This window comes from Leuciscus leuciscus (genome assembly GCF_965113295.1).
Source record: "Leuciscus leuciscus genome assembly, chromosome: 18".
Classification (NCBI taxonomy): Eukaryota; Metazoa; Chordata; class Actinopteri; order Cypriniformes; family Leuciscidae; genus Leuciscus; species Leuciscus leuciscus.
In genome coordinates this window covers 22,338,644-22,365,174 of record NC_138742.1, presented here as the reverse complement: position 1 = coordinate 22,365,174, position 26,531 = coordinate 22,338,644, and the positions used below count along the sequence as shown (strand labels likewise).

The window sequence follows — 26,531 nt, the reverse complement described above, 5'->3', positions numbered from 1 at the left end:
ACACTGTCCGCCTCTATTATCTCAACTTTTTATCCTGTTTCCCAGTGTGCACTTGTGACCCTCAAACATCTTTGGACTCCAGCTGTAGTGTGTCTGGTCAGTGTAACTGCAGACCCAACTACAGTGGCCCCAAATGTGACCAGTGTGCACCCGGATACTACTCTTATCCCAGCTGCACACGTAAGTCACATGACTCTTATCACGGTGGAAACATTACCAAGAGAAGGATTGTCTGCTGTAACGGTGATTTTCTCTGTTTCAGCATGTCGTTGTTCAGTGGAGGGCTCTCGCTTCAGTTCCTGTGATCCAGTGTCTGGTCAGTGTGTGTGTCTGCCAAACATTGAGGGTCAGAGGTGTGATAGCTGCATGCCTGGGTCATATGGCTTCCCCCTCTGCCAAGGTGATCTTGCATAGACGTTTGCTCAAACAAAATCCTGTTTATAAATTCATTTACAGTTGTTCTGATGGTTATCTTTCTCTTTTTATGCTGTAGTTGGAACGTGTAACCCAGCAGGCTCTGTTAATAATGATATCCTGCCCACTGTGGTGAGCTTTATTGATCTTTTTCTTTAATAAGTATAGCTACATTCAGAATGGAGTACTATGATACTTCATATCTGTATACTGCATGATATTTTAAATATCATGTATATGTAATAAAATAGTATGTGAGGTATGCAGCAACATTTTAGTAGTAGTATGGCACGTTGTCACAACGTCTGGTGTCCCATTCGTGGTAAAAAAAGAAGAAGAAGAAATTCATACTTTATTCAGCTAGGATGCATCAAATTGTTAAAAATGTATAATGTTAAGATGATTTTTACATAAGATCTTTTGAAAATAAATGCTGTTCTTTTAAACTTTCTATTCATCAAATAATCCTGAAAAATGTCTCACCGTTTTCACAAAAAAATTACAAATCAGCACAACTGTTTTCAACATTAATAATAGCGAATTGAGCTGCAAATAATCATATTAGAATGATTTCTGAAGGATCATGTGACACTGAAGACTGGAGTAATGATGCTGAAAATTCAGCTTTGACATCACAGGAATAAATTGCATTTTTAAATATATTCAAATAGAAAACAGTTATTGTAAATTGTAATAATATTTATGTATTTAAAAAAAAAAATCATATATTTTACATGGTTACTTTTTAATTAATGCTGTAATTGAGTGTATTGGACAGTCTTTTACAAACATTTATTCTTAGTCCTGACTCTCAGTGCTTGTTTGTATACCTCAGGGCTCATGCGAGTGTTGGCCGAATGTAGAAGGGGCGGCGTGCGATCGTTGTAAGCCTCTCTTCTGGAATCTTTCTCCCCATACAGACTACGGATGCTCAAGTAAGCGAAAAGTTTGGACACACAGCACAAAATGCCATTTTGAGTGATTGGGGATTCATGTAAAGAAATGACTGCCATTTTGTTAACTTTGGTGACCAATCAGACTCTGGTGGTAGTGTATTATTTGAATCTGTAGCTTGTTAGTTAAACTGTATATACAATAATATAGATGATATATTTCTGCTTATATATATTCTGATTGATTTTGCAGCCTGTGACTGTCATACAGTAGGAACAATGAGCGAGGTTGCAGAGTGCACTCAGGTATGGAAATATTTCCAAAATAGCTGCATCATAAAAATGCAATTCCAAGAGAAAAGTTGGCAAACCTCCATCTGTGTGTGTATCAGAGCACCGGCCACTGTTACTGTAAACCCAATGTGTGCGGTGACAGATGTAGGGTGTGCAAGGATGGGTACTTCAACCTTCAGAAGAACAACTACTTTGGGTGCCAAGGTACACAATCAATTCCAAGCAGATGTTATCAATATTTCGATGAAGAGATGGGTTAAACTCTCGTCCCTGTGTGCATGCAGGCTGCCAGTGTGACATCGGAGGCTCCGTTGGGCAGGCATGTGATGAGAGACGGTGTCAATGCAGACCCAATGTGGAGGGACCCAAATGCAACCAGTAAGTGAAAAGCACACACTGTGCACTAATCACTTTTATGTGTGGCCGGATGTCATCACTCTGTTGTGCGTGTTTAGGCCACGGCCGGACCATTACTTCCCAGACCTGCACCATATGAAGTTTGAGGTGGAGGACGGAACCACAATGGATGGACGTCCGGTGAGGTTTGGTTACAATCCTCTGGAGTTTGAAAGCTTCAGCTGGAGGGGGTACGCCCAGATGTCCCTCATACAGGTGAGACACACACACACACACACACACTTACGAGACTTAGTGTTTGTACCTTGAAATCATGTTTTTTATTATCAATGGTAAATATTAATTTAATTTAATTTGTGTTATTATTATGAATCTATAATAATTATAGTATAAATAAAATCTATAATAACTACATTACTGAATGATAAATAATAACAAATTGCTGTAATAATAATAAAAGCTATATTATTAATATAAAAAATTACAATAGCAACAATAATAATAATATTCAAATATATTATTATTAAATATTGTGTATAATAGCGATTTGTGTATTCATTTTACTTTTTTTATAAAGCACTTAATGTCAACATTATATCAAAATGGACTCTATTTCCTTTTTTTAGTACATTTGTAAATGTCTTCAAAATGTAACAACTTTCCTCTTTTTGGTGATGTCACCAAGTGATGTCATTTCAGTCCATTTCAGATCATTCTCTCCGAACAACTGTCATATAGAGACAACTTTTTGGACAATTTTAATGTGTAGTACACCATCAAGTCTTAGTCTAGATTTTTTTTCCCTGTTTCACTAGAGCCCCTTTCACACAGAGATTCTGGAAAATTTTGTACGCGTCAAACGCTCTCAGCTTCGGCGCGGATAGTAAGGAGCTCCCTGGTCTCTGCTTCATTCCAGTTTGCAGACATTTTTTAGTTCTTTCTTTGTTGATGACGAACACAAACTTTCTTCTAAGAGCAACAGAGTCGCACGATAACTACGTCATTTCGATGGCACGTGCGTCATCACTACGACACACCCCTTACGCCATTGGTCCTGGCTTTTGTTCACACAGGGCGCGTTCCGGGACTGATCCCGACAATGTTACTAGTTCCCCATCCCGGCATCGATCCCGGCATCAATCCCGGGACGTGTTTGCGTTCACACAGAAGGCACTCTAGCAATTTTACGCCAATTTCCCGGGATCAACGCGCTGTGTGAAAGGGGCTTAAGAAGTATATCACTTTACAGAAGTAAAATGCTTTTTCATTTAGACTTTAAAGATACTGTAAAAGTAATGAAATTAAATATAATGTGAATAAATATAAATTATTTTAAATGTTATTGTTTTTATTATTATTTTGTAAAGACGAATGAGATGTTCTAGTTCATGCATGTGTGTAAACTTCAGAATATCACTGTGATGTGTCATTGAAATGTGCTGTGTCTTTGGCTTGGCTGAGGGCTTTGATCAAGGGTTTTGATTGGTGCTGCTTGCGTACATTGGCTGCTGTGTTGGGCTGTAGTGCTGGTTGGTGGTGGCTTTGAGGAACAGCTTTGCAATTGTCTCTCTGTTGTGGGCCGTTCTTTCTCGCTCTCTAGCCTCGGGTTCTGGTTGAGGTGGTGGTTGGCTCTCCAGACCTGTTTCATGTGGTCTTGCACTATGTGAACCGCGGGGGCGTGGACGTGAGGGGGCGGGTCTCTGTGATCGAGGATGGCAGACACTTCCTGTGTGGGAATTGTAAGTCTTTGAGCACCTTTCTGTTTTAATGATCGGTATTTTCTCCATCTTTCTACCTTCCTCACTTCTTCGCTCTCTGAGCTGGCGACTTCCTGTCCTCCTTGATCCTCTCTTTGCAAACCCTCCTTCTTCTCCCCATATTCAAGACACTCACAGTGCTACCTGCACCTCAGATCTATCACATGATCACCCCCAGCTTGATCAGAAAGCCACAGATCAGGTCTTTAACTCAGGCCTTGTTATGTGCTGTACACCCTCCCCTCCTCTTTCCCTCTCTCTCCCCTTCTCCTTGTCTTCCTTGTCCTCCATCTCAGAATACGGTTAAAATGATGGTGCACGTACGTGAAGCAGACGTGTATCTCACGCGCTTCATCCTCAGATATGTAAACACGCGGTCGGCCGTGTCGAACGGTAAAATCACAGCCTTTCAGAACAGCAGAAGAGGTATGTCTGACGGTTCAGTGTCGTAGTTCTGAACTGTCATTGCTTTCTTTCTGTTAATTGAGGTTCCGGAAAATAACTATTTGAACTTTTGACTATATTATTATTATTATTAATTATGCTGTTTTATCTATTTTATTCAAGTAACAAGGTTCACTCAAAAATTAATCTGTAATCATTTACTCGTGATGTGACTTTCTTCCATTGATCCCCAAAAAAGAGTTTTAACAGCATGTCCGAGCTGCTTGTTTCCATACAATGAAAACTCAAAATATCACAAAACGGCATTGCAATATTACTATAAAAGTGGTCTATATGAAGCATCATACCAGGTCATCAGTGATGCCATATGTCATTGGTTATTGCACTTTTAAAAATTCATTTTCATTGAAACAACTTGCATAATTTTTGTCTATTAAGCTTATGAAGCTATCTTAAAGGACAAGTTCGGTATTTTACACTTAAAGCCCTGTTTACAGATAGTTTCTCATGAAATAGAACGGTTAAGATTAAAATTTGGACACATGCTGCTGTCCCGAGAATTTTAGGTTTCTTTCGCTTCTCCCCCCCCACCTACAGAATGGCTGCATATGGGCACTGGAACAATCCTTCCAAAAAACGCATTAAACTTTCGTTTACAAAGACGTGAAACTCACCGAGTGGTCAGGGGTGTTCACTGATATGCTCGCACAAAAATCACTGCAAAAGATGCTTTCAAACAGGTTTTATCGTAGTTTTTGTCAAACACACAAAAAAAAAAAAACTTGGACAAAAACTACGATTGAGGAGTCTGACTCCGAATAGATACAAAATACGATAAATGTGGCAACATTATTGCAAGCATATATAACGTGGCTGCTTAAACAGGATTCAGATTCAGATTCAGGATACAGATTCAGATTTGTTCTAATAGTTTTATGGGGCTTTTACATGACTCAGTTTTGGGGGCCTGAAAAACGTGTTTCAAAGTGCATGTTTTTTAAAACAATAGCGTTATCATTACAAAACGATATGTTACAAAAACATGAATTTGGTCGTTTTCGCTGATCCGTGTGAACAGGGATCGTCTTGACAACGTTGTCGTCTGTACGAGGAAAAACCTTTCCATTTTTAGTTCATCGTTGTCATGTAAACGTACACTTGCACCATTTTTAACGTTTTAATTTTGATCTTTGGAGTTTATTAGGATTCATCTTTCCACTTTTACTTTTATTGTATGGAAAAGAGCAGCTGGAACATTCTGTTAAACTTCTCCTTTTGTGTTTCACTCAAGTATTCATGAGCAAATGATGACAGCTTTTTAATTTTAAATGAACTACTTTTAGTACAACAACTAATATCTTGATATTAATAATAAATACAAATATGTAACTTCATAACAAAAGAGACATGTCATGTTTGAGTAATTCATCAAAAGCTGTGACTCCATACCCATAAATTAGATCTCCATCCTTCTCTTTGCAGGCTCTGAGCAGTCGAAACAGATCGTCTTTGCTCCCAGTTCAGAACCCACATTTGTGAACGTGCCTCAGAACAGTTTTGTGGAGCCATTCGTTTTGAACCCAGGAACCTGGACTGTGATCATTGAGGCGGAGGGCATTCTGCTGGTAGGACCACCTCTTAAACATTCCCTCTACATTATTATGAGCAAACGCTGGACACACATTCTGTGTCTCTTTCTCTCTGCAGGACTACCTGGTGCTTTTGCCCAGTGCCTATTATGAGGCTCCTATCCTGCAACTTCAAGTGACTGAACCCTGTTCATACAGCAACACACAGAGCGCAAGTCAGAAGTCAGTAGTACAGCAACTTGTTGTGTATATATGTCATGTGTATTCCTGTTAATGTGTAATTTGTCTTTTTGTGTGTTTAGCTGTCTGCATTACATGTATCTGTCTCTGGATGAGTTCCCGTCCATCTCCAGTAATGATGCCAGCTGCAGGTTTGATAATCACCTGCCTAGACCCTGCCAAACTGAAAAGATCACACCTCGCCATCCCAGCATGGCCATCTGCAGCGGCAATGATGTAAGCACATAGGTTAAAAACAATAGCTATGTTTCCATCCAAAGTTGTGAAACTAATGCGCAAAATTGGAATTTCGCATAAAACATAAACATAAAAAAATCCCATCCGTGTGTTCAGATGATTGTTCAGCTGCGTGGTCGTGTTCCTGTCCCTGGAGAGTATGTGTTGCTGGTCGAGTACGCCAGTGAAGATCAAGCTCCTCAAACTCTCACTGTGTCTGTCAACTCACCGGGTGAACCCACTCACCAAGAGCAAATCACACTGCTCCACTGCAAATACAGGTGTGACGTTGCAGCGATTGCCTTTTCTGTTCAACCTGCTCTTTTGTGCTTCAGGTTTTCACTCTCAACTTGAATGGGTCATGTTCTGTAATTTATTGTAGCATTTTAGGTTTTTACCCTGAGGTCCATATTTTCCACTCTCTCTCTGACCCATTGAATTAAACGTGCTGTTTTTGATATCATACCTTTAAGACTTCTTCTATATGACCTCTTTTATGATTGACTAGCCACTTTGCATGTGAAATGAGCCATATTTATTGTTTTAATGTAACATCACAGCCACAACAATTTTAATGAGCTATTTTTACATATTCATCAAAAATTAAGATGACATGTCCCATTTAATTGTTCAATAGGTACTTTTTTCGTAATTTTTTCTACATTTGCTAATTGATTTCTGTGTGTCTCTTATTATGTGTGTGTGTGTGTGTGTAGTTTCCTGTGCCGTGCAGTGTCTGTAGATGACATCAAGCGCGTGGCGGTCTTCACTCTGTCCACAGAGGCTGATATCCGGCTTATCGCCACCGATAGAAGAAGCAGTTTCTTCCTTGTGAGCTCGTCTGCTTGAATTCGACCATAAAGGCTATTTGTGTCCACTGTAATCATGGCATTTACAAGTGTGTGTTGGTTTTCCCCTCCAGCATAAAGTGTTCCTCGTCCCTCGTGCTCAGTTCACCATGGAGTACCTGAAGCCCAGAGTTCACTGCATCAGCACACACGGTCACTTCTCTCCAGACAGGTGACTAACACATACATCTTGTGAATCGTGAACAGCTTCAATCAAACATTTTTGATTGTTGCATCATGCGGGATTACACGTTATAGTTTTTATTTTATCATACATTTTTTGTTGCAGAACTTTTCTAACTCTTCTAACCCTCTGTTTTGTAGAAAGTATCATTTGGTATTTTTTTTATTTTTTTTATTTAGGCGTTCAACTCTCAAGTACATTTAAATTATTATATATATATTTATCTTTAATTTTCTACACTCAAACACTTGTTTTGTAGATTTATTTTATTTATTATTTTATTTTATTATTTTATATTTATAAAAATATTATATTATTTATATTATTTTATTTGACTTTTATTTTGGTGTGCAACACTTTCTACACCTAAGCACTTGGGTGTACAACTTTTCAAACTTTTTCTACTCTCAAATTAGTGGTACAACGAATCAACAAACTCGCGGTTTAATCATATTACAAGGATATTATATTATAAGACAAGTAAATAGTCAGTAATAAAATAAGAACAACGACACAAATTACAAACAGAGATGAATACAATATAACAAAGTTACAAATAAAGTAAGGTCTAACAGTAGTATTCAGGTACAGAAATGTAATAATTAAATGTAAATGACACTGTATAGTATTCACTATATGAATTAAATATAGATTAATTTGTTGTTTGATTAACATTACTGTCATAGACAGCAGCAGGAATATTAGGCTGCTGTCACTTTAAGACCTAATGATAATGATACACTTTTTTTCTCAACTGTTTAGGTTCAGTTTAGACATAATCGACTGTTTATTAGAATACTTATATATTTTGAGATCCTTTAGTGTGTTTGTGTCTGTTCAAGGGCGAGGAGATGCAAAAGAGAGCTCGATTCTGTCTGAGACGTGGATATCTGTGTGTGACTGTGCGCACAGATAACAGTGTGCAAACACTGAGTTCTCTTTTGCGTCACCTTGCGCTTAAATTGTTTAAACTCGCTTTAATGTTTAAATTGCCAAAACTTAGAAAAACGTATAAATGATCAACTTTCACTCTATGATGGTTAAATCTTGCATGGATCAACTACGATCCGTTACACCCCTAACTCAAATACTTGTTTTGTAGATTATTTTCATTTGGGATTATTTTATTTTTGTATATTCTTTCACTGCCTTATCACTGACCTTTCAGTAAATGCTGCCAGTTTTAGACATATGACATATACCAGTTTTATGACATATGAACATGCTACAGTACAGTTATAAGTACTAATGCTCTTATGAAATTTACACGATCATCATGTTTTATATAATTTTTTGTCCAGCGGCTCCTGCATCCCATCTCGTTTCCAGAATCCCCCTCAGTCTCTGGTCCTAAAAGATGGTCAGGCTTCTTCTGCGCCGGAGCAAATTCTGGCTTCAGCCCCCGATCCCTCCCTTTATGCAGACAGACCCATAACCTCTAGGCCACCAACCGCAGCTGATAACAGTGAACACGTGCTTCTGGACCCTAATCAGGTACATCAAGCCCTTTACACTCTCATTGCTGTGCATCCTGTGTCTTCAAGGTTGTCTCTTTCTGATGCCTGAATGTTGATAAAAAGTCTTCTAATGTTCATTTGTCTGCATGATTTCCCAGAATGCTGTGGTGTTTTCAACACGTGTACATGCACTGGGCCGTTACGTGTTCGTCCTACATTACCATCAGCCCCTGCATCCAAATTACAATGTCCAGGTCTACATCAACGGAGGACGCATATGGCAGGGTGAGCATTAAACAGGTGCACACTATTGAGTTTCTGTTTTAGCACTAAAAATATTTGTTTTATTAATGGTCACTCTTTGTTTTCCAGGCCACGTCAACGCATCCTTTTGTCCCCATGGTTATGGTTGTCGTAGTGTTGTTATGTCAGAGAACCAGATTATCCTGGATGTGACGGACCACGAGGTCATCCTGACCCTGCGTGTTCCAGACAGGAAGACATTGTGGCTGGTGAGTGTCATTATGAAATTTTATTAAAGGTTATTTGAATTCTTTGTTCAAGAATGGCAATAACAATGACACTTCTACACTCTCTTGTGTATTAGGATTATGTGCTAGTGGTGCCAGAAAGCACTTACCGCTCCAACTTTTTGTCTGAGGAGCCTCTGGACAAATCCTACGACTTCATCAGCAACTGTGGACAAAACAGCTTTTATATCAAGTATGACACTTCTAAATTTGGAAATATGTATGGATGCTCCGATATAAAAGTTTAGGCTGATAACTATTTACATGCTATGACCTAAAATAACATGAATTTTTTTTAGTATTAGGCAAAAATGAATGACAAATATTTCAATTGTATGCTATTTTTATATATGGATGAAAAATATATACATAAAAAATAATATAAACATCAAAAAAGATGAATTGCAAATTAAAGTGTTGATTAAAACTGAAACTACTAAGAATTGTATTTGGTGATTGAAATAAAGCTGAAATAGAAAAAATAAGATGAAAAACTTAAACATAAAAAACATAAATGAAAACTGAAATAAATATGTTTAAGTACTAAAATGACTAAAACTGAAATAAAAATAAACTAAAGCTAGAATATATATATATAAAATATATATATACGTATATATAATAATAAAAATGACAAAAGCACATAACACAATGACTAAAACTTACTCTAAAAGTAAAATAAATAATAGTATATAAATAATACTAAAATAACAGTTACAAGTGAATTTAGGCATCAAAACATTATAATGTACTGTATGAAAAATATATATATTTATTTTGAGATTTGCTAAAGATTATATTTATTAGTATTGTTAAAATATTAGTGTTTTTAGAGTTTTTAAATTTAGACAATTTAATCATTTAAAAGGAAAAATAGAGAAAATTACACAATTAAATATGCAAAAACGACTGATGCCAATACCTTAAAAAACAATACCGACCAACATCATGGTGTGGATATTTATCGTTATCGTTATCTGCTATAACATTATTAGAGTGCCCTCCATCCTAACATTCCCTCTCTCTTCTCAGCCCTTCCACAGCCTCTACGTTCTGCCGTAGCTCTGCCGTGTCTCTGTCTGCATTCTTCAATAACGGTGCTGTGCCCTGCGGCTGTCACGAGGTGGGTGCGGAGAGCGACACCTGCGAGACCTTTGGTGGACAGTGCAAGTGCAAACTCAACGTGATTGGCCGAGACTGTTCCCAGTGTGCCACGGGATACTACGGCTTCCCCAACTGCAGACGTGAGTAACACCATCCACATGGTGGGACGATACATTGATTGATAGATCGATGGATGATGTTGTTTCCTCTCTCTCTAGCATGTAACTGCGGTACACGTCTGTGCGAGCCTGTCACAGGTGAGTGCATCTGTCCTCCACGGACCATTCTGCCGGAATGTGTCGCCTGTGAACCCCAGACGTTTGGCTGCCATCCTCTGGTGGGGTGTGAGATGTGCAACTGCTCCAGGCCTGGAGTGGCTTCACTGGACATCAGCTGTGACACACACAACGGCCAGTGCAGGTACAGTAAAGCAGGGCACACACACACTCACGAGGATTACTCTTTTTAAGGATCTGAACATTTATGAATATGAATTTGAAATTTGCCTCAGTCTGTTTAGGAATGTCTGTTTTGAGTTGTTTTTTTCAAACATGTTTTAATGTAATTGAAATTTGCAGGCAAAATCAGAATTTTTTTCTTGCTTTCTTGTAAATTCTAAATGGTTGATTTATTTTCAATTTGTTTCATTTGATTTGAATCTCACAAAAATGTTTCCACCCCAAAATCAATAGGAAAAAAATAAGAAATTGTATTTTGTGTGAACAAGCGTGTTTTAAGACCATCAAGACTTTTTGTTTTGTGACATTATTTTCATGACAGTTAAGTCAGTTAACTTTTTCCTTATACCTATATTATATGTTAATTACTCATTTTCTATCAGTGTTATTATAGTAACATTTATATGCTATTACAGTATTTATAATATTATTTAGCTTTAATTTATTTTTATTTAAGCTTTAGTTTTAATAATTTTGTACTTTTTACTTAAACTTATTCTATTTCATTTAGAGACCAAGGCAACATTTTTTATATATATAAAGCTTTTTTTTTTTTTGAGAACGCTTTTTAATGGTTTTCATTTTAGTTGTAGTTTTAGTTCCAGTTTTTTTTTTTTTTTTTTTTGTACAGTGAAAAAATAAATAAACTTAAGCATCTCTATGAACTACTGAATGAGTAAAATGAAAATTTGTGAAAATGTGCTTCATTTTATATATTAAAAAAATTGTACAATGAAAAAAGAAATAATGGTCCAATGGAAAATAGGACCATTGTAATATGTTATTTTGTTCGGGGTGAAATATGCCATGGACAAGTTCATAATATTTGTGAGACTAAACATGTCTGGTGTTTGAAGTCGAGTCATTTGGATTGTAATGGAGTCAATGGATTGTTTACAACTGAGCTTTTATGCCTGAGCCAAACCTTTTTTCTGTGAAGCACTGCCTGAAGGACTGATATTATTAACCACTGTCTCTGGTTATAACAATACTGTCTATATAAGGATTAAGTGCAGGAATTCCAGAGGTATTTATTTTTAGGAGTTTTTATTTCAGTCTGTTGGCCGCACCGTCTCCTCATTAGGCAGTGTTTAAAATCCACAGCGAGGCGAGATTTAAGCTTCAGTGACTGTGAGCTGCAGAATTTCACCAGTCATCCCTGCACTTTGAGAGAATGTCATAAATCATAACTGTTCATGCATCATGTTCATTAACTATAACTGGATAAATGGAAAATAACTTTGGCCTTTTGCTTAGGTATAGTTGGAAAGAAAGTGTTAAGGCTTATGTCAAAGAGCTGATCGTGTTGTCGCCTCACGTCGGCTGCCTCTCGGCTAAAAAGCTGCGCTTTAACAAACCGCAAAGACTACAGGCGACTCTCGACTAGCATGTGTGTCCTGTGTGTAAGGAAATAACTGTCTATTACTGTCTATATCAGCAGGTATCAATGGTCTGTATCCATCATTCAAAAACATTTAAAAAAATGTACAATCTGTAAACAAAGCAGCGTTTGCTTGCTATTTTGAATATCAATCATGCTGAAGACTTTCTTCATTCCTGGCAGCTCATGTTGCGCACTGGAATGCTCAGCTAAGATGATGTAAAATTAGAGCAGCTTTCTGTCTGTGCCTTCATGACTGCTTTGCTCACTTTCATCACTTCACTTTTATTCTCGTGCACTGACACTGAACAGCCAATAAGAGCGATCTCTCTCACCGACAGCCAGATGCCTTTTCAACTCGCTGAATCGGGCGAACTCCCTCCAACATGATCCCGACTAAAGACGACGTGTGGAACACACCACAAAAACTAGCCCGACAGATGCTCACCAATGGCCCAACATTGGCCGATGGCTTAACGTCGGCTTGGTGTGTCACGACCCTTAGGGCAAAGCCAAGATCTTGTTATTTGGACTGGATCTGGCTGAGTAAGATGCCCATGTTTTGGGTCTTCACATGCTCACAAGAAGTTTGGCTATTAGTTTTGTTGAATTCCACAGGACATTGTCACATTTCGTTCAGACAAGATGTACCACAGAGTAGGAACTACAGGTCATCCTAGAGTGTCAGCTGGCACTGAAAACACATACCTATATACTTCATGCACCATGACAAAGCACATTACTCTCTCCACAGGTGCAAGAACAACATTGTTGGCCGTCAGTGTGACAGATGTAGCCCAGGTTTCTATGGATACCCCAACTGCAGACCATGTGACTGCAACGAGGCAGGAACTGAGATAGATGTGTGTGACTCCTTCACCGGACGCTGTTTATGCAAGGTTGCTCTTCCTCTCCTTCTGCACCTACAGTATATCATTTGTGAATTAATTTATCCGTTTTTGCTCAAAACATTAAGGGAGCTCCCTCATCATCACTGTTAAATCAATACGATGTGTCGTCCCTCTCAGGAAAATGTGGAAGGCTCTCGCTGTGACCAGTGCAAACTGGGAACGTTTCATTTGGACCCCACTAACCCTAAAGGCTGCACCAAGTGCTTCTGCTTTGGAGCCACTGACCGCTGCCGCAGCTCTGACAAACGGAGGAGTGAGGTACTGTCCCAAAGATAAAGAGCTGTTGTTTAACATATTATGAATTCAGTCACCTTTATACATGAGCATATACACTACCGTTCGCTACCGTTGAATCTCCTGCCACAGTTCATTGTCATAGTAATCATATTTTACCATATGTCTGTTGAGTTGTCGTACCTGGCAACATGCAAAAATAAACATACGGCTCAACCAGTGTAGTCCGATTTACTAACTGCTTGATATCACTCTTTTCAGTGAACCTTTGTGTAATGGAGGTTTGTAAAAATTAAATCAATGTAATTACTGACTGGTGTAAAAGTTTACATATATTTTTGCTTTGATCTACAGATCATGGACATGGCTGGCTGGGTACTATTGAGGAGTGACAGACAGGAAGTGCCTGTGTCCATGTATCTCGATCAAGATCTGGTGGAGGCGGATCTGAGTGATGTACCTGACGTCTCTCAGGACCTGCACTGGCACGCTCCTCGCACTTACCTCGGCGATAAAGTGAGTCCACAACAATTCTTGATAATTCAGAGTAGTGAAGAGCAGGACAAATTCGGTCATGCATTCCTGTGCTCTGATCTTCTATACCTAGACTTTAAAGGTGCTCTCATCCCTATATTGTGACGTCATGGCAGCTGCTGTGACATATGTTTCAACCAAGCTTATGGGTTAGCCGGCGGTCAGACAGTAAGGGGCCAGACAGACAGCTGAATCTCCATCAGATAGCTCACATTAAAGCTACAGGAAACATAAAGGTCAGATAAACAATATAATCTGATAACTCACGCACACCTTGTTTGGTCTAGTGCTAAATGTTGATGCCAAGATTAAATGCAGGCTTAGTGCAGTCTTTTGTTGACTCAGGAATTATTGTCATAAAGAGGCTTTAATATGCCCTTTTTCAAAATCTTGATATTGTTTTTTTCACATATTTTACATTATTACAGCACCTCTCTTCCCAGTCTGTCAGTAACGCTGTTTAGTTCCTGTTTCTGCGAAGTTCCTTGTGTTTGGTCAACCACTTTGTGCGTGTTTCGGAAATGTCACGCCCTTTACCATAGCAGAGAGTTTCAACACACTACTAACGCAACTCAACCAGGCATCGCGAATTGAGAAGTATAATTTTGACTTGTAAGAGGTCATTGTACTATAAAAACATCCTGTAAGTTTCAAAACTTAAAAAACGTCCTTGTTAGTCCAAATGGAATAAATATACTCGCCTACTGGCGTGTTAGTGAGATGACGAGGAGAGGAGAGAGATACAGAATCACTGGACTAAAAATAACAATCAAGAATCAAGCCAGTGACTAAACGATCAACATGGCATTGTTTCTCTTAGTAGCATGAAATAATCTGTTATTTAAATTGTGATTAAGTTATATACAGAAAGCGATCAAAGAACGCTCCCTTTATAATCGCTCGAGCTGTCAATCAATCAAGCTGTTCTGGACTTTTACCAAAACTCCCATTATAGCCAATGATGCTGACTACACTGCACAATGAATCTCTTATTTACATAATGTTTGCATTGTTAGTTATGATAAAAGCATTTGTGATAGTGCAGAAATCATGTTGTGATGGGAGAAGATTTAAGATTTGAAGATTTTAACACTTTTCACGATTAATCTCAACAGCTGTAATAGTTAAAAAAGTAGTAAAAGATTTCACTTGAGTTCAACATGTAATACTTATTTTATATGCAAAGATGTTAGCCAATCACAGCAGTGGGCGTTTACACTGACCCCTTTAAATGATGAATATTATGATGTGTTCGTTCATGGAAGAAAACTTAAGGCTACAATCGAGGCGTTTTAGGGAGTGCTTACTGATATAGAGAATAAGTCTCTTTGGAGTGACTTTGTGCTTGTAAATTTACAGACCTTTTTTATGCTCAAAAAGCAACATTACACAATGAAAGTTGAAAATGTAAGAAAGCATAATAGGTCCTCTTTAACCTGATTTTGTGTTCTCTTTGCCATGTGTATGTGTAGGTGTCGTCCTACGGAGGCAATCTGCGCTACCGCTTGCACACCCAGACGATGCGAGGTGATGCTTTTCTGATTGTCGAGACCACACGGCCAGACATTATACTCAAGGTACCAGAGCATACCCTCTGTCAAGTTTATTTAGAATCTTTACATAAAGTTGAAGTTGATCTTAACTGAAAATCTTTGTGTGTGTATGTGTGTGCAGGGGAATCAGATGACTCTGGTGTACATGGAAAGAGAGTATTCCTCTGCTGAAGACCCTCATGAGGGAATCGTCCACCTGGTGGAGGTGAGGAAATTAGTAACAAACACTACAAAAAATAATTTTGTCTTCAGACATGAACAGCTGAATTGTTGGTATGTGTGTGTACAAAATAATTCCACAGTTTCCTTTTCTCATTTAAAGGCGAGTTTCAGGCACGCTCAGACTGGGAACTCTGTGTCCCGTGAGGAGTTGATGATGGTGTTGGTGGCGCTGGAGTCCCTGCAGATCAGAGCGCTGCACTCTCAGTCGGCCCAGTCCGTGTCGCTGCACGCTGCTGTGCTGGAGGCGGCAGAGAACCTGCCCTCTGGTCTACATGCCAACAACGTTGAAATTTGTCTGTGCCCGGGACACTATCTAGGAGACTCCTGTCAGGTAGTGTGCTTTAACAAAAACAAGGATTTTATACAGTCACTTCTATACTATGATTCAGTGCCTTTTAGAGGTTCTGTGTGAATATGCCAAAAATCAGCTTTGGATATTTTCCTGTTTTATAATGCTGGAATAAAGTAATATTGCTGGAAAAGTTCTATATTGATGCGTTATGTAAGGGTGCTTCCACAATTCTTTCTTCTGTTGACAACAAAAGAAGATATGGTCAAGAATGCTGGTAACCAGACAGTTGATAGTAGCCATTGACTGGGGAAAAAATACTATGGGAATCAATGGCTACCGTCCACTCTCTGGTTAACAACATTCTTTAGCATATCTTCTTTTGTGTTCAACAGAAGAAAGAAACTCATATAGGTTTGGAACAATATAAGGGTGAGTAAATGAGATGAAAGATCATTTTTGTTCATCTCTGTCTGTCAGCAATGTGCTCCTGGCTACTACAGAGACACTAAAGGGCTGTTCCTCGGGAAGTGTGTCCCCTGCAACTGTAACGGTCACTCTGATCAGTGTCTGGATGGCTCTGGGATATGTGTGGTGAGTTCAGCTCACTAAGTCATATATAAATCACTTAACAGACATCAGCATGGGCGATGTATTGCTATTGCATATTGCATTGGGTATAGTAAAATGTCAAACTTCATGGAAAACAAAGTCTTAAATCCAAAAATGGATGTCGGAGCTGATCTCAGAGCTTCAGTTAGGCATTAGCTGAAAGTTTAAATCTTCATACACAGAACTGCCGCCACAATACCGCTGGAAACCATTGTGAGAAGTGCCTGGGCGGTTTTCACGGTAACAACACAGTTGATGGCCATGCGGTGTCCTGCTCCAGCTGTCCCTGCCCGCTGCAAGTGGCTTCAAACAAGTCAGTGCCCTTATTTCATCATCTGGACAACTAATTTACCATTTCCTGTTATTCTTGAACCTAGTTTTCTTTTATTGATTTGCATGTGCCAATTTCTTCCTGGTTTCTTTGTCTTTAACCCCCAAAAATAGTTGATTTCAGTGCTGGATATCCCAGATATCTCTATCATTCTCAGAGTAAAGGATGTTTGTCTGTTTGATCTTGTTATCAGTTTTGCCATTCGCTGTGTGGAGAAGCCCAGGCATATGCAGTGTATGTGTATGCCTGGCTATGCTGGATCCAAGTGTGAAAGGTACAGTTATGAAACATAATTTTTCATAATAATAAATATAAATAAAATAGGGTTGTCGATTGAACACATCAGTTCATTATTTAGTTATGGAAAACATAACACGTTAAAATGATTAACGCAATTAAAGGCCATTCATAAAGAGAGCCATGTACTTCATTCCTGAATGAATCAGCCATTTGAATGAATCGAATGAATGAATGACTTAATGACTCAACTGCCACATACTGCCAGTTTTAGTTTTCTTATTTAGAGTATAATTTCATTAATAAAATAACTTAATATTTCCATATTAATAAAAAACCAATGAAAGGGAAAATTCATATCATATCAAATTTGCATATAGCGCTGCTGACTTCAGTGACCCGAAGAGCGATAACTTACCGCTGGATGGTGCTATTGACCAATCAGAATCAAGTATTCCACAGAGCCGTGTAATAAGCTGCAATAAACGGTCTGTGAATGTATCTAAATACCAACTCAGATGCCAATTCAAATTGTGGTTCAAAAAGTAAGTTTGTGTGCAATAAATTCAATGTTGAATCAAATAAAATATTTCTTTCTAAAGCCACTTTTTGTAATGGCTATTTAACACAATAATAACTTTACATGATCGTTTGGGGGTAATATCTCAGCCAAATTTGATGTGAGATTAATTTGTGATTAATTAGATTAATTGATCAGCACATCATATAATTAATTAGATAAACAATTGTCACTTGACAGCCCTAAAATAAAAGTAAAAATACCATTTAAATAAAATGATTAAAACATTTTAAATTATACATTTACTCAGATTAAATAATTTATGAATTTATAATTTATAAATGTAAAACATAATAAATTATTATTACTATTATTGTTATTAAATAATTAATTAGAGTCCACTAGAAAATCATAATGAAAATCCTTAAATTACTTCTTTTCTGCATAATGCAGGTGTGCACCAGGTTACTATGGAAACCCAATGGTGATTGGCAGCACATGCCAGCCCTGCAACTGCAATGGTAACTCAGACCCCAACATGTTGTTCAGCGACTGCCACCCTTTGACAGGCGAGTGTCAGAGCTGCATGCACAACTCCGCCGGGCCGCACTGCGAAATCTGCGCCCCTGGTTTCTACGGTGATGCCATCACAGCCAAGAACTGCACCCGTAAGGCAACTTTTATATACTCTAAAACACATCTGTCATCTGGAAGGTGTTTAAAGTGTTCTCATGATTGTGTTTTTTCCCCAGGATGCAGCTGTTCTCCTTGTGGCACTGCACATTGTGACCCTCACACAGGGCAGTGCCACTGTAAGCCTGGAGTGGTGGGATCCTACTGTGACAGCTGTGAGGTATGTCTGCTTATCTTGTTTGTCTATTTATTTGAGTTTTTAGTATTTAGTTTTGTCTCAGTAGTTGATGGTAATAATGTTTTGTTTTTTTAGGATGGGGCATTTGGCTTTGATTCCTGCACGGGCTGCCGTAAGTGTGCTTGTGAAGCAGCAGCGGCGTTGGTTCAGCCATGTGACCCTGCTAACGGCTCGTGTGCCTGTCGGCCTGGGGTCAATGGCCCGAACTGCCGCCAGTGTGCTCCAGGTTACTGGGACTACGGCCCTAATGGCTGCAAGAGTAAGTCTAAAGCACACATACACACAACATGAGGGAATATAACATTGTCTGTTGATTTTAATGAGGGGTGTGGTCTGCAGAGTGTGAGTGTAGGGGAGGTCGCTGTGACCCTCGCACAGGAGAGTGCCGCTGCACCGCAGGTCTGACAGGGAAGCAGTGTGACACATGTCTCAGTCAACACAGTGTTCTTGTGCAACACCGAGCCGATGTGCACTGTCAGCGTGAGTACTGCTTCACTGGACAACACACACTTCATTCACTCACATATTCATTCATTCATTCATTTTGCCTCGCTCATTTTTACAGTACCATTCAAAAGTTTGAGGTTAGTAAGACATTTTAAAAGAAATTAATACTTTTATTCAGCAAGGATGCATTGAATTGGTCAAAAATGATAGTAAAGGCATTTATAACATTAAAATGATATCTATTTCAAATAAATGAGAGAATCCTGAGAAAAATGTATCACGGTTTCAACAAAAATATGCAACAGCACACTGTTTTCAACATTGATAATAAAAAGAAATGTTTCTTGAGCAGCAAATAAGAATATGAGAATGATTTCTGAAGGATCATGTGACACTGAAGACTGGAGTAATGGTGGTGAAAATTCAGCTTTGATCACAGGAATAAATTACATTTTAAAAATATATTCAAATAGAAAATGGTTGTTTTAAATTGTAATGCTATTTCATAATATTATAGTTTTTAATTTATTTTTGATCAAATTATTCCAGCCTTGTTGATCATTAGAGACTTCTTTTAAAATCATTAAAAAATCTTACAACCCCAAACTTTTGAATGGTACAGTATACAGACACTCACTCAATAGCTGAATAATTAATTGAGTCAATAATTAATTTGCTCACTCATTAATTAATTCACTCTTTCAATACACAGGCAAAGTAAACAATATTTTTGTGGGTCGCAGACAGTTTATTTAACTCATCAGATGTGATTGAATGATGATGAGATGATTGTTGTGCATTATGTATTTAGCCTGTGACAGCTGTGTGATTGTTCTGCTGGAGGATCTGGACAAGATAAACCAGCTTTATCAGTCCGTCGCCAATCAGCTGACCAGCCTCAATGCCAGCTCAATGGCCTGGACTCAACTAAACCGCCTCTATGCATCTATGGAGGACATTGCCGTGAGTCTCTCTCTCTCTCTTTCAGACACAAACACTCTCTCAGCTTTTACATTTTAGGATTTGCCCCACTTAAAATGTTAGTTGTGTATTATTAAAATTATACCAAACTATAATTTTATGCCACAGAATGCCATAACAAAATACAACAGCACTCTGGACGAGAGCAGGAACCGGGCCGATTTGCTGGAGGGAGAGCTGCAAATCATTGACTCGGATATTAAAGAGTTAGCGGAGAAGGTATGACAACATACCATCAGATGAACTTATTCTGTTTTCAAACCAAAGGGACCATAAAACGATTTGGCCATATTGACTAAGAGTTTTTTGTGTGTGTGTCTGTGTATTAGGCCTTGGCCACGCAAAAGAAAGGAGATGATTTAGAGGACAACACTAACTCCACACACACTAGAGCACAAGACCTGATTGGATTCATCAAAGGCATCATGGGAGATGTGCAAGGTGGGAGTGTGACAAAGTAGAACAGATACTTGAAAAATAGCCTTGTCTTGTTCAATATACCACATTCAACTGACTTTTCTGTATCTGCCCAGACATTATACTGCAGGTGAACCGGACTGCACAGAATGAGACCACGGTGACCGATGAGAAGGATCTGACTGGAAAGATAGCAGAGGTGGAGTCCATGCTCAGAGACATGCGCTTCAGGGGCTTTGACTTCCAGAGGAGACTAGCAGGAAATGAGCTAGAACAAGCCAACAAGTGTGAGTGACAAGACAGACCGAGTCAATAAGAAATGTTCAACAAACTCAGCCTCTTTCATTTTATTGTGTAACATTTAACCGATCATTTTAAAACCTTTCGAAGCTTATAATCCTTTATAAATACTTGATGTTGGATTGGAAAAAATGGGTAACACTTCACTTAAAGCCTTTGTATATAATACATAATAATAAAAGTATTTTAATGCATTAATTATGCCATTTAATGCATCTCATGAATAATGGTAACCACAGTTATAAGACATTATAATACTTATCTATTCACTGTTACACCTTTAGAAAGTATAATAAAATTACAAACACATCACAAACAACCAAATTCAGATAACAAGGAATCTGCAAATATTATAATGCCTTTTAAGTTTGGTTACAATTATTTACGGAAAAATATATATATTACGCATAAGAGCGTATATTAGGAATACTTCTATAATGCAATATACATAAAGGCTTCAAATAAAGTGTTAGTAAAAAATGTCTCAAGATTATTTCATTAAAAAAATTAAATTATTCACTTTTATACGTGTTTTTACTGTGTTTAAAAGGGATAGACCTTGTCCTTTATAGTTCTTGTCTCTTTGTAGTGGTAGATCGTGTGGAAAATGAGGTTGCAAACCGGACTTTAAATAATGAGGCTGTGGCAGAGAACGTCAAAAACAAACTGAACCAGTTCAGTCAGCAGCTGATGGACCTGAGAGATGCCCTGAATGAGGCCGTCAACAACACCGCACACACCGTAGAAGCCAACAACATTAACCAGAAACGCATGGAGGAAGTCCAGGTAATCATTTAAACACACGGACACACACCTTTTAGCTGAATTGGCCACACATCATATTCATAGGAATTGCGTATAGATTTTAGATGGAGTTGCAGGAAGAACTATTTACTGCAGTGCAATTCAATTCAAATGAACATTATTGTGTTTTTCTAGAAAATAATAAAAAACCTGCGTGAGAAGCAGAAGGAGGTGGAGAACCTGAAGCAGATGGCAGAGGATGATGTGACCCAGGTCAACGACCTGCTCTCCATGCTCCAGGACGCCAAAGAGGTATGTAGAATCATAACATTTCTGTATTTACCATAAAAGAACCTCACTGAACACATGCACATGTCTCTGGATGCTGTGTTCCCGCTATCAGGATTATGAGCGTCTGGCCGCTCAGTTGGACGGAGCGAGACAGCCCTTAGCTGAGAAGGTGCAGAAGTACGCTCCATCCGCCAGTAAAATTCCTCTGGTGGAGGCTGCAGAGAAACACGCTGAAATGCTGGACCAGCTCGCCAAGAATCTTTCCAGGTGTGTGATCCATATATGGTCAACTTCTATGGGGTTTTTAGGGCACTTTAACACGACAACGATGTACTAAAATGAAAAAGTTTTTCCTTTGCATTTTTTGTGTACTGCTGACAACAACATTGTCAAAACGATCCCCGTTCACTCGGATCTGTGGAAAATTACTAAAAACTGGCCAGGCTATTCTACTGCCAGGCCAGTAGTTGGCGATGTCGCTTGGTAAAGAAACACTACGCACCTATAGACTGAACACATTACACGAATGCGCATGTAGCCGTTGTCACAAATTGACTTTTCTATTTTCAGACAATAAAGGCATTATTTTCAAAAACGTGCACTTGAAACATTTTCAAAAGTTTGCATTTTCAGGCCCCCAAAACCCCAATGTCGTGTAAACCAATGGCCAAAACGCATTAAAGGTTTTCAGTATTTAGTTGAAAACAGTATAGTGTAAATGGCCTCTTAATGGATGATTCTGGAGCTAGTATCTTGATAGCAGTCTGATGGCCAATGTAATCCCTGTTTACATTATTTAATAGGGGCAAAGGAGACATCCACAAAAATGCTGAAGTGAACAATTATTTTACAAAATATTTTATGTAATTATTTTATACATTTTACACAAAGCAAGTTTATTCATAGAACACATTTCATGCACATTGATCATTTAAAAATGCTTAACTTAAAAACAGAAAACAAAAGTAAAGACAGTTTAAAATAATTTAAGTAACATATAAATGGCCATGATTGATTAAAAAAAAGGAAAAAAAAATTGTTAAAGGATAAACTGAAATAAAATTATGCAGTGCATTGACTAAAAATTCAGCACACTGCTAGTCAATAACAAAATTGCCCTAAAGCATTCATTGTGCCATACTGCATGTTGCACTTTCTCTCATTCTTAGTAATATGAGTGCACCATCTTTGTATATCTGAAGTCTTTGGTATTAGTCAATATCGGCTTGGCCATATATTATGCACATACTTGTATTCTCTGATGTAACCTCTTCGAATACGCTGAATGTGTTTTAATTTATAATATTGCCTTGTGGTCATGTGTTTGTTGTTGTGCAGTCTGATATCCGGCTCCAATCAAGACAGTTTCATACAGCGTGCTCTGAACGCATCTCGCGCGTACACTAACATTATAAAAAGTATACTGGAATCTGAGACTGCTGCTAAGAAAGCCAATGAAACTTCTACTGAGGCTCTGGAGGTACAGTCAACCACACACACACACACTCCATGCACATCACTGCACCTTTATTAATCCATCTTAATTATTCTTTAAACATGAATACATACACTTACAGTTTATTCACCTTTAGTTCCTTTGTAAGTCACATACATTTAGATTTATTTTTTATATGATCTAGAACATAAAGGACAAAGACCTGTCTCAACAAGCTGCTGCACTGAAGAATAAGAGTATTGAGCTTGTGAAGGCAGCAGAGGAACTGAATAACAGCAGTCAAAGTAAGAACAGCAAACTCTACTCTGGATCTGGATCTAACCGCCACTTTGCACACTTTTATTAAGGTTGTGAACCTCTGTCTAAAGTTGGCCTATACTATATCTTTGTCAGGTTTAAAGCCACGTGTGGACTCCATACAGAAAGGTTTGCAGGATGCTGAAAAGAAGAAAGAGAAAATGCTGCAAGACCTAAAGAACATTCAGGATAACCTTAATGTCAGCCGAGGTCAGAGGTCAAAGTCCTTAGTCCATTGTGACCTAACTAATAACAAGCTAAATAAATAGACTACCATTCAAAATGCTGGGGTTTGTAAAAATGTCTCTTATGCTCACCAAGACTGCATTTACTTGATCAAAAATAGATAATACAGTTAAAATATAAATATTGTGAAATATTATTACAGTTTTAAATATCTGTTTTCTATTTGAATTTAGTTTAAAATATAATTTAGTCCTGTGATGTCAAAGCTGGATTTTCAGCATTATTACAGTCTTCGGTGTCACATGATCCTTCAGAAATCATTCTAATATGATGATTTGCTGCTCAATAAACAGTTCTGGTTATTATCAATGTTAAAAAAAAGTTGTGCTGCTTAATATTTTAGTGGAAATGTGATACTTTTTTCAGGATTCTTGGATGAATAGAAAGTTCAAAAGAACGGCATTTATTTGAAATCTTTTGTAACATTATTAATGTCTTTTTACTCAAATTTTTTATCAATTTAATGCCTCCTAGCTGAATAAAAGTATTATTTTTTAAAAACAAAAATCTTGTTGACCCCAAACTTTTGAACGCTAGTCTATATATTTGAGTCTATCGAGAGAAGTTTAGCTTTATTAAATCAAAACCATGACCTAAACAATGTTGTTGAAATGTGTTTGAAATGTTTCAGAAGACATAGCGAACGACATCACAGCAGCTAAGAGTGCAGTGGAGCAGGCTAACAACACGGTGGCTAATGTTAGCAATGCGCTGGCTCCAATTCAGAAGCAGCTGGAGGAATGGCAGAAGCAGTACGGAGACTCCAATGCCACCAGCGATGATATCAACAAAGCCCTCAGTGACGCCAATAAGTCAGGTGTGTGATAGTGAGCGCTTATTTGTGAGCATGTGTGACCTTGACCTGCCTTTCACATAGAGTCCAATGTATTTCCATGTTCCTGTAGTGGTGGCACTGAGCGACACTCTTCCTAAGCTGATGAAGAAGTTGGATCGTCTGCAAAACACCTCATTTCAGCCATCCAACATCTCCGACAGCATCCAGAGGATCCGCCAGCTCATTGAGAAGGCTCGCAACGCCGCCAACAAGGTACAGATCTTCAAAAAAGTCATTTTTTTTAAGAGCTGCAGGATTCTGCATAAATTGAGAATCACAATTGTTTAAACCAGAGATCACAATTCTCCCACGGTTCTGATTGGAAAACTGAACAAAATAACGTCACTAGAGGTTCTGATAAAATGCTAATAGCTGCAGTTTATTTTAAAAATATTTTATTATTTAGAATTTGAACATTTGCAGAGGTGCAAACTAAATTAAATTAAAAAAATTGGTTTTAATGAATGATTCAATGACTCACTTATAAAGACTTCACTTGTTTCATTACTGTATGAATCAGTTTTTTTGAATGAATCTTTTGAATGATTCAACGGCAGATACATTTAACAGTCACTTTTGGCGCCACCTACTGGTGTAACGACTGGTGCATCCCTACAAGATACCAGAGTTTTCTCAGTGTTCCATAGTGTTGCTACAGGCAATGACTCGACTGTCCTTCCTTCAGGTGACCGTGTCAATGCAGTTTAATGGTAAGTCAGGAGTACAAGTGAGGAGGCCCAGTAACGTGGCCGACCTGGCAGCTTATTCATCACTACAAATGTACATCAAGCTACCAAGTGCCGGACGTAGACGACGGCAAACCGAAACCACCAAACCCCAGTTTGTCTTCTACCTTGGAGACAAAGACGTAAGCCAACTTCCTCAGCCTAACAGTGATTTGTACCTTTTATATGTTATGCAAATTGAGCTTTATGATATTTTGCATGTATTATTCTATTATTGTTTTAAGTCACACATGTATAATTAAAAATAAACACATGCTTCTGTGCTGTATATGTGTTGTAGTCAAGTAAGGACTATATGGCAATGATGCTGGAAGGAACACAGCTGCGCTGGTACTTAAATGTGGGAGGAGACACAGCACAGGTGCTAATGCCTGAGGGCGTGAAGAGCGAATACTTCAACAAACTCATCCTGGAGAGGTGGGAAACATGCACACCATCATTACCGACACACATTGTTCGACACTTACCGACACTTCATTGATTTTATTTTCTAGCTGTATTTCCTTTACACTTCTACTGTATTTGTGTATTGTGTGTGTTCAGGACTGTACAGTATGGTGAGATGGCAATGTCCACAAATTCAGAAGGCACAGCCATAGTTAAACAAAACTTGGAAGCAGGAGGAGAAAATGGCCTGCTCAACCTGCCAGCTGAGGAGACCGTGTTTTATGTCGGAGGTTATCCCAGCACTTTCAGTGTGAGTAATGCTGAACACTTATCTATGGAGCGGAATATAATAGAGACTTTGGGCACTTTTGACTTGAGCCAATAAGCAAACACCACAGTGACCACCTAGAACTCCCTAGCAATAATGCTATAAAGGTTATAAATGATAACCTATGAATGATGCACTATATATGCTACAGTTCAAAAGTATTTGTTTTAGTCATTTAATATTTTTATTCAGCAAGGATTCATTAATTTTATGAAAATTGATAGTGAAGACATTTATAATGTTCCGAAAGATTTGAAATCAAATCAATGCTGTTCCTTTGAACTTTCTATTTATCATAGAATCCTGAAATAAGAAATGTTTCTTGAGCATCAAATCAGCATATTAGAATGATTTCTGAAGGATCATGTGACACTGAAGTCTGGAGTAATGATGCGGATTATTCAGCTTTGATCACAGGAATAAAATACTTTTTAAATTATATTCTAATAGAAAACAGTTTTTTGAAAATGTAATAATATTTCAGAGTTTTACTTTTGATCAAATAAATGCAGCCTTGGTGAGCATAAGAGACTTCTTTCAAAAGCATTATAAAATCTTACGGACCCCAAACGTTTGAATGGTAGCGAATATATTGGTACCATAACATTTATCGGC

The 26,531-nt window shown here is 38.1% G+C and overlaps 1 protein-coding gene across 2 annotated transcripts in view; it reads left to right on the top strand.

Annotated features, from left to right (window-relative positions):
* The window catches only part of lama5 (laminin, alpha 5), a 73,942-nt gene that overhangs the window by 39,115 nt on the left and 8,296 nt on the right, over window positions 1-26,531 (top strand). The window contains exons 15-63 of one of the 2 annotated variants that reach the window (XM_082144948.1): window positions 46-180; window positions 263-400; window positions 494-546; window positions 1,250-1,349; window positions 1,561-1,613; window positions 1,700-1,805; window positions 1,886-1,979; window positions 2,057-2,213; window positions 4,012-4,141; window positions 5,603-5,745; window positions 5,828-5,931; window positions 6,012-6,165; window positions 6,283-6,446; window positions 6,882-6,996; window positions 7,088-7,185; window positions 8,499-8,691; window positions 8,813-8,939; window positions 9,027-9,166; window positions 9,262-9,377; window positions 10,217-10,428; window positions 10,507-10,708; window positions 12,882-13,026; window positions 13,156-13,296; window positions 13,627-13,788; window positions 15,279-15,383; window positions 15,481-15,564; window positions 15,682-15,912; window positions 16,351-16,464; window positions 16,665-16,795; window positions 17,007-17,087; window positions 18,024-18,238; window positions 18,323-18,423; window positions 18,517-18,700; window positions 18,781-18,921; window positions 19,700-19,851; window positions 19,978-20,088; window positions 20,199-20,310; window positions 20,403-20,573; window positions 21,176-21,372; window positions 21,526-21,642; window positions 21,734-21,888; window positions 22,960-23,101; window positions 23,262-23,361; window positions 23,471-23,584; window positions 24,252-24,437; window positions 24,526-24,668; window positions 25,141-25,323; window positions 25,482-25,618; window positions 25,745-25,898. In XM_082144948.1, the coding sequence (XP_082001074.1) occupies window positions 46-180; window positions 263-400; window positions 494-546; window positions 1,250-1,349; window positions 1,561-1,613; window positions 1,700-1,805; window positions 1,886-1,979; window positions 2,057-2,213; window positions 4,012-4,141; window positions 5,603-5,745; window positions 5,828-5,931; window positions 6,012-6,165; window positions 6,283-6,446; window positions 6,882-6,996; window positions 7,088-7,185; window positions 8,499-8,691; window positions 8,813-8,939; window positions 9,027-9,166; window positions 9,262-9,377; window positions 10,217-10,428; window positions 10,507-10,708; window positions 12,882-13,026; window positions 13,156-13,296; window positions 13,627-13,788; window positions 15,279-15,383; window positions 15,481-15,564; window positions 15,682-15,912; window positions 16,351-16,464; window positions 16,665-16,795; window positions 17,007-17,087; window positions 18,024-18,238; window positions 18,323-18,423; window positions 18,517-18,700; window positions 18,781-18,921; window positions 19,700-19,851; window positions 19,978-20,088; window positions 20,199-20,310; window positions 20,403-20,573; window positions 21,176-21,372; window positions 21,526-21,642; window positions 21,734-21,888; window positions 22,960-23,101; window positions 23,262-23,361; window positions 23,471-23,584; window positions 24,252-24,437; window positions 24,526-24,668; window positions 25,141-25,323; window positions 25,482-25,618; window positions 25,745-25,898 (6,743 nt within the window). Of the gene's footprint in view, window positions 1-45; window positions 181-262; window positions 401-493; window positions 547-1,249; window positions 1,350-1,560; window positions 1,614-1,699; window positions 1,806-1,885; window positions 1,980-2,056; window positions 2,214-3,558; window positions 3,698-4,011; window positions 4,142-5,602; window positions 5,746-5,827; window positions 5,932-6,011; window positions 6,166-6,282; window positions 6,447-6,881; window positions 6,997-7,087; window positions 7,186-8,498; window positions 8,692-8,812; window positions 8,940-9,026; window positions 9,167-9,261; window positions 9,378-10,216; window positions 10,429-10,506; window positions 10,709-12,881; window positions 13,027-13,155; window positions 13,297-13,626; window positions 13,789-15,278; window positions 15,384-15,480; window positions 15,565-15,681; window positions 15,913-16,350; window positions 16,465-16,664; window positions 16,796-17,006; window positions 17,088-18,023; window positions 18,239-18,322; window positions 18,424-18,516; window positions 18,701-18,780; window positions 18,922-19,699; window positions 19,852-19,977; window positions 20,089-20,198; window positions 20,311-20,402; window positions 20,574-21,175; window positions 21,373-21,525; window positions 21,643-21,733; window positions 21,889-22,959; window positions 23,102-23,261; window positions 23,362-23,470; window positions 23,585-24,251; window positions 24,438-24,525; window positions 24,669-25,140; window positions 25,324-25,481; window positions 25,619-25,744; window positions 25,899-26,531 lie in introns of both variants that reach the window. The other variant, XM_082144947.1, reaches the window with a different exon arrangement.